Source organism: Falco naumanni, chromosome 10 (assembly GCF_017639655.2).
Source record: "Falco naumanni isolate bFalNau1 chromosome 10, bFalNau1.pat, whole genome shotgun sequence".
Taxonomy (NCBI): domain Eukaryota; kingdom Metazoa; phylum Chordata; class Aves; order Falconiformes; family Falconidae; genus Falco; species Falco naumanni.
In genome coordinates, this window is record NC_054063.1 from 32,012,217 (window position 1) to 32,019,239 (window position 7,023).

The 7,023-nt window shown below is 56.3% G+C and overlaps 1 protein-coding gene across 1 annotated transcript; it reads left to right on the forward strand.

Moving 5' to 3' along the window:
* The first annotated feature begins 1,167 nt into the window (after positions 1 to 1,167).
* Positions 1,168 to 6,751, forward strand: CCN5 (cellular communication network factor 5). Its single transcript, XM_040608762.1, has 5 exons — positions 1,168 to 1,326; positions 3,793 to 4,009; positions 4,330 to 4,581; positions 4,770 to 4,963; positions 5,489 to 6,751. Exons 1-5 carry the CDS (start codon positions 1,267 to 1,269, stop codon positions 5,498 to 5,500), a joined length of 735 nt encoding a protein of 244 aa, XP_040464696.1. The 5' UTR covers positions 1,168 to 1,266; the 3' UTR covers positions 5,501 to 6,751.
* The last annotated feature ends 272 nt before the right edge of the window (positions 6,752 to 7,023 follow it).

Consider the following 7,023-nt stretch of genomic DNA (forward strand, 5'->3'; position numbering starts at 1 on the left):
GTCCTGCAGGTAAGGGGGGTGCAGGAGGGGAGCCAGGGAGAGCTGCAGGGCATCCCACATCCTTACGTGATCTCAGGCCTTTCCTTCGACCTCTGGACTTATAAATTCCCCCTCTTACATCTTGTGATAAGATCTGGGGGATGGGAATGTGGACAAGGGCCTCAGTTTCCTGAAGGTCTTGAGATGTTTCGTTTTTAATTTCCTAAACACCAGCCTCCTGCCCCCAGAAACAGTGACTGAGAGGAAAGCTTGCACAGGGCAGACTGAGAAGTGCTAAAGCACTAGGCGGCAACCGCTGAGCACCCACTTTTCCTCCCCAGACTTGGATTGTAGATTCTCGTGATTGCTTAAGACAGTCATAATTTTTGGGGAGCTGAATTTGCGTTTACAAGACTTAAAATCAGCAGGGCCAGACTGCAGCTTTCCCTGCATCATGTACCCAGGGCAATGCAACACAATGTGCATCCAGCCCCCCTTGCCCCAGCAGCCTCCCTGGGTGCTGTGGCAGCAGCACCACCCCAGCAAATCCCCTTCGGCACAGAGAGGGAAGCACACCTCTGCTGCCTGGAGATCTTGCCTGGCAAACTGCTGCAGCCTCAGCTGCTGGCAGTCAAAAGCAAGTCATACACGGTCCCCAGCGATGGAGGGACAGGATCCTGCCCTTGGCTTCAGGGCTCTGTACAGTGTGGGCATCCACCCCTCTCCCACAGCCTGCCAGGCGCTGGGCTCCCTGTAAAACACAGGGGTGCATGCCCTGTTCCTGCTTCCCCGTGGCAATGCCCCCGGGCAGCAGCACAGACAGCCCTGCCAAACCCTTCAAAACCCAGGAGGAAGAGACCAACTCTGTCTGGGCAGACCTTGATCAGTAGGCAGAGGCGTGGACCTACCCTCCTGGTTGGGGCTAGCAGCAAGGAGCCACTTCACCCCACCAGCCTGGGTCCCAGCCCCTCTCCTGTGCTCCTCAGGGAGAGCGTCCCTTCCCTTCGCTCGCTGCCTCGGTGGACAGCACATTCTCACCTTGAGGGGACTGGAAATGGCAGCTGGAATGCGGGCTGGAAAAAAAAAAAAGAAAGAAAGAAAAAAAAAAGAAAATCTTGAGGCTTATCCAAACCTACTCATGTTTATATTGGAGCCTGTGAGTGACATCAGAGCAGGGAGAGTATAAACACCAGCAGGACCTATCCCGAGCTTTAAAACCTGCAAACTCTCCTCTGCCTTCAAACTGCCCGGGGGATGATGTGCTGAAGTGGCAGAGTGGAGAGCAGCATGAGGCTCCAGCTAGAGAAGCAGCTCCTCTTCCTCTCCCTCCTCTGCATCCTCGCCAAGGTAAGGGAGACGGGACCCTGGGGCAGCTTTAGCCTTACTCGGGGAAGCACCTGGATCTTGCAAAGTGGGATGCAGGGAGGACTGGGGTGTTACGAGCCCGGTAGCTAACGCCGGCTGGCAGACAGGCTGTATTTCTGCAGTCGCACGGGGGCAGAGCTATGCTTGGGAGAGTTATTTGCGATTAAGCAGTAGGGTCTTAACGTTCCTGGGCCAAAGACGTTCGTTGGTGGAAGTCCACAGAGCAGAGAGGAATGAAAGCAATGTGCTCTGTTTGCTTGCCCCATCCCTGCAGCCCTCCCAGGGCGGTGGCATGCTCCCTGCGAGTGCGCGAGCAGCTCGGTGGTAGCAGCTCCTGCAGGCTCCTTTGTCCCTGCCCAGGCTCCCCAGCCTCTGCATTACTCAGCTCTCCCTGGGTTGCTCAAGCAAAGCTGATGCCTCTGACAGAATTTGGGTTGTAGTGATTTTATTGTTTTTTTTCTCTTGGACTCTGTGTGAAGATAGTTGCCTGTGTAGAGAACAGGAAAGTTGAAAAGTTTGGGGTATCTCAGCTCCAAGTTCTAATTTCTGCTTGAAACTCAAAGCAGACCTTCTGCAAGCAGGGACATCGTGGCAGCATCGTGCATATTTGACTCCTTTCCCAGACAGTTAAGATCTCTGACAGAAGCCACATTGTCATCTAAAGACAAGTTAATTAGAAAGAGCAGGGGAAAATGGGTTAATGGCTTGTTTAATCTTTCTAAAACATTGATTTGTAATAGCAGCCTCCTGAAAGATGAAAAATGCCCTTGGCTGCCTGGGTAAGCTGTGATGGAGAAATGATTCCTGCTCCAGGCACTGATGAGTGCCTGGAGAATCACCAAGAGCCCTCGTGCCTCCAGCCCAAACCTGGCCACCACAGCCAGTCCTTCGGTCCCTGCCACCAGCCCCTCTGGTTTCTGCCACACTAATAATGCTGCTCATTGATAGAACTAAAACAAGACCCAGATTGCCCAGCCCATTTTGCATATATTTTATCTTCAGTTGCTGGCACTAGTATTTCTACCGCCCCATAAAAAACATCTGAACTGCTGTGAATGGGGAACAGATAGCACACCAGTACCTACCATCTCTGTCTAACTGGTCATGTCAGACCTGATGCTATTGGGAGAAAGTAAAGGAGAAAGAAAACCGTTGTCTAAAATCCATGTGGTCCAGCTGAACCCATCGATCTCTTGGCAGTCTCAGCAGTATTTGGACCAGCACAGGGATGCATTCTTTGATTGCGTGTTTGCTGAACTGCTGCCTGAGCTGCACTTGCTGGCCACGCAGCAAGCAAAGCGTGTGTGGTACTGAGCAGCAGGGCTGCCGCAGGGCAGCTCAGAGCTTCTGTGTGGGGCTCACACACAGTCAGGCCAGGACTGGCAAAGAATTCACTTTCAAACTGCAGAGCTAACTCACTTGGCTTCAGGCTCTATATGTAACAGCCCTGTCAGATACGACATGACGGGAGCACAAGTGCTGCCTGCAAAAGCTGTCCGTGCCAGGGTAATTGTGCAAGCAGAATGAGCCGTGGCTATAAACACCTACCTGCCTGGGTGAACTCCTGCAGGCACATCCCTGGCAAACAATCGGCTGAGCAGGCAAACGACTGCAGTGCACAGCCCTGCCGAAGCAATTGCTCAGTCTAGCTAGGAGGGGAAATGCAGCTCCCAGCCCTCGAAAAAGTGCCTATCTCAGGGCTCCTCGCCCAGTGGCCAGGCCAGGCAGAGGATGCTGCAGCCAGGCCAGGCAGAGGATGCTGCAGCCAGGGCCAGGCAGAGGATGCTGCAGCCAGGCCAGGCAGAGGATGCTGCAGCCAGGGCCAGGCAGAGGATGCTGCAGCCAGGGCCAGGCAGAGGATGCTGCAGCCAGGCCAGGCAGAGGAGGCAGCTGGACCAGGAAGGAAAGCAGTGAGGTTCGCTTGGCTTCAGCTCCCCCACTGCCGCTGCAATGCCCTGTTTCTTGGCTGTTAAGTCTGTTGGGAGTGGAGTGCTGTGCCCTCACCATGTGCATTCAGTCCCTGCAAAGCCACGTCTCCAGCTGGGTGCAGCCCACTGCCTCGGGGGCAGGCATGGGGGTGGCTGCTTTCCCTCCCTTTAAGGGGACTGCCAGCCCCTTAAATCACCACCACTGCATGGGGCATTCCCCTTGTAGTTCTGTTCTCCCCTGTGTATTCAAAGCAGTGGTGCATTTAAGTCCCCATCCTGCACGGTGCTGAGCATCCCTGATTCTCCCTGGTTTTCAATAGGTGCCCATCCACACTGTACCCTAAGGGGAAAGTAGCTTTCCAGGCTGCTTTGCCGTATTCCCATGGATTCGCAGAGCCTCCCTCCACCAAAAATCTGCCCCCATGACTGAGAGAAGGTTACCTGGCTGTCCCAAGTGAAACAGCAGCCATTAGCCAAAATCACAACCTGTATGGAACCAGCAATGGCTTTGCCTCCACAGGTGTGTGCCCAGCTGTGCCGGAGACCATGCTACTGCCCCTGGGTGCCACCCCGCTGCCCCCGTGGGTCCCCCCTGGTCCTGGATGGCTGTGGCTGCTGTAAGATCTGCGCCCGGCGCCTGGGAGAGCCCTGCGACTTCCTCCACATCTGCGACCAGAGCCAGGGCCTCGTCTGTGACTACAGCGCGGTGCCCGCGGGGACAGGAGCCACCTGCAACTGTGAGCACAGGGGGTGCCCTCTCCCCCCGGGGATCACCCCGCGCTCCCAGCCCATCGCGCACCCCAGCTCCAGCCGTGGCCCTGGCCAGCTCCAGGCATCCCATGGCATTTTCAGGGAAGAGAGAGGAGGAGGCAGGGAAGGGGAGGAGGTTCGGCAATGCACCTGCAAATCATGTCTGCCCCACTTCTGTCAGTCACTTCTGTGGCCCCCCAGTTCAGTCCCTTTATGCCAGCCCCACATTTCCCCCCAGCAGTCCCATCTGCCATCCACATTTCTCTGTCACTTTGTCCCTAATGGATTCCCCGGCTGTCACTTGCAGTTGAAGATGGTGAGGAGGGCTGCGAGGTGAATGGCCGGGTCTATCGAGATGGGGAGGTTTTCCAGCCCAGCTGCAAACTCCAGTGCCGCTGCCTGGATGGGGGCTTCACCTGCATCCCGCTCTGCCAGGAGGATGTGCGGCTGCCCACCCCGGACTGCCCCTACCCACGGCGCGTAGAGGTCCCAGGGAAGTGCTGCCCTGAGTGGATTTGTGAAGCCCGGGACCAGTACCTCCTCCGGGATGCTGGGGCAGGTAAGATGCAGGACGTGCCAGTGAAGGGATGCCCGCGCAGGTCTCTGGGGATGGTCCCTTCACCCCAGACTATGAACATCAACAGGAGACACCTTGCTACACGTTTCTCTGCCACGCAGGGCTACACTTGCAGGGCACATTGTACCTGGCCCCAACCACCCTTTTTCCCCTCATCTCTTTTCATCTAGCCCCTGGGGCAGCATCCCCACCGCTGCTGTACCCCTGCCAGGAGTGGGGTACAGAGTGGAGTGCCTGCTCGGCCACCTGCGGCATGGGCTTTTCGACCCGCGTCTCCAACCAGAACCGTTACTGCAGGCTGGAGACTCAGAGGCGGCTCTGCATGGCCAGACCCTGCCCGGCTCTGCCGGCAGCATCCCTGGTGGTAAGTGAGGGCTTCGGTGAAGCTGGTGCCTCTGGCAACAGGTTTGCTTGTGAAAGGCAAATGCCAGCCAACATGAGCCAGGGGACCCTCGATGACTTGTGGGCATCCCATCACCTCTCCTCAGCCTTGAGCTGACCGTGTCTCAGGGACAGATAAACCACCTCCTGAAACTTCACTTGGAAAACAGATGATGGCAGGTGCAGACCTGAATTTTGGGGTCTCTGAATCCAAGAGCACTGTGGATCCCACACAACCCTGAGCCACAGGGGTGACCCTGCCCCTATGGCCAGAGGTGCACTTGCAGCTCCCGCCTGGCTCCCTGGGTACACCTGAGAGGTGGCTCTGCCACCTTCAGCCAGCCTAGCACAGCCCCAGTGCGGACGTGGTGCAAAAGCACCCTGTTCACACACACGCGGCGCGTTCTGGGGTCAGGCACCTGCACTGCCACATGCCCCTGCCCCCTAGATGTGGGTGACATGCCATCACCCTGCTCCATCTCCCCATCACTCTGTTTTACCTTTCCAGAGGGGAAAATGAGGTCGTTTGTAGCCATGCCCACCCCCATCGCATCCCAGAGCCAACGCCTCGTCCCAGCAAAGAGTCTGGCACAAGCCCACGGCACTGTGGTTTTGGTGGAGATGGAGAATGTGTCCCTGAGGAAACTAGGGAAGAACTGATGGACTTTGGCTGCAAAGAAAGGTGGAAATAGAAAACAAGATCCCTGTGTCACCCAGCACCTGCCCCCTCTGTGCACCCCGCTGCTCCAGGCCGGGTTACTGGGCAGCATCCCCGAGTTCCTTAGGCTGAATGAAATGGGAAATGGGGAAACCCTTCCCTGAGCGTGAACTGACCCAAGAAGCCAGGAATTGGTCCTTTCGCGGATCGGTGGGGCTTTTGGAGAGGTGATGCTGCTCCTCCACCGTGTCACGCACACAGCTCTGCTCTGCAGGGGCTGTGAGAGAGACTGACTCCAGGCACCTGGAAGCCCAAATCCCCAGGGGGAACCCTGACACCCTGCCCCTCCAGGGAAGGAGCACGTACATCGGGCTGCACACCACAAGTCACCATCACGCCAGGCTGAGCAGCTTGACAGTGCACAAGCTCTGCCATCCCACGATATCCACTCCAGAGACCAGCAGCTGCTTCCTGGGCATGGGCAGAGGCATCCTCCTGATGGCAGCTCTAATTCACCTTCCCCGCATCCCTCCAGAATAAACACAAACCTTCCTGCTCCGCCTGGCCTCCTCCTCTCCAAAGCACTGGCGGTTTGGCAGGGCTTCGGCGAGCGAGGAGCTCAGACGCAGGAGACACCGCTCCACAGCACCAGACATACCGCCTGCCATCCAAGCACATACCCCACAAGCCAAGGCCAAAAGAAAAGCAGGAAAAGGAGAAAACAAATCGCAAAGATGAGTCGGGGCCTCTCCCGACGGGCTGGAGCTGCTCCAGCTATGCAAGAGTCGGCGCAGGAATGTTGCGAGCAGCTCTGCCTTGACTTTCTCACATGATCACGTCATTTCTCACAATCCTTCTGGGTGATTGAAAAATGAAACCCAAATGCCCTCTAACGGCCTCGCACAAGTGTGCAGAGGGAACGCGCATCCCATGGCAGGGTGAGAAGGGCAACTGGAAAGCAGCAGTGGTTTAGGTGACGTGTCCAGGCAAGATACAGACAGTTTACATGTGTATTCGTGGAACTGAAAATAAAGATGTGCTCATCTAGGTGTGGAGCTTGTCTGAGCCTGTCTGTGCAGGGTAAGCCCGGCTCCGGTGAGCCCTCAGGAGCCCTGCTGCTCATGGCTAGCTTGGCTGCTGCAGGAGAGGTCTGACCCGGGATGGGGCAGCTTGGAAGCACCTCAATTCAGGCTGTTTAGGATAAGAAAATGAAAAGAAAAAAAAAAAAAGTGAATCAAAGCACTGAAAACATTATTACAGTATATTATACCCTGGATTAAATTCTGCCCCTTTGCTTCTACCCATCTGTAAGCTCCATCAGCTCTGCCAACGGGACCAGCCCTGGCCGTGGCAGTGCCTGGATCTCCACTTGCTGCTGGGATGTG

Excerpts from the sequence above, each read along its gene's own strand:
- CCN5 (XM_040608762.1), top strand. The coding sequence starts at position 1,267 with ATGAGGCTCCAGCTAGAGAAGCAGCTCCTCTTCCTCTCCCTCCTCTGC. Across the intron at positions 4,010-4,329 it reads GACAGGAGCCACCTGCAACT|TTGAAGATGGTGAGGAGGGC; the intron begins GTGAGCACAGGG and ends TGTCACTTGCAG. Across the intron at positions 4,582-4,769 it reads CCTCCGGGATGCTGGGGCAG|CCCCTGGGGCAGCATCCCCA; the intron begins GTAAGATGCAGG and ends CTTTTCATCTAG.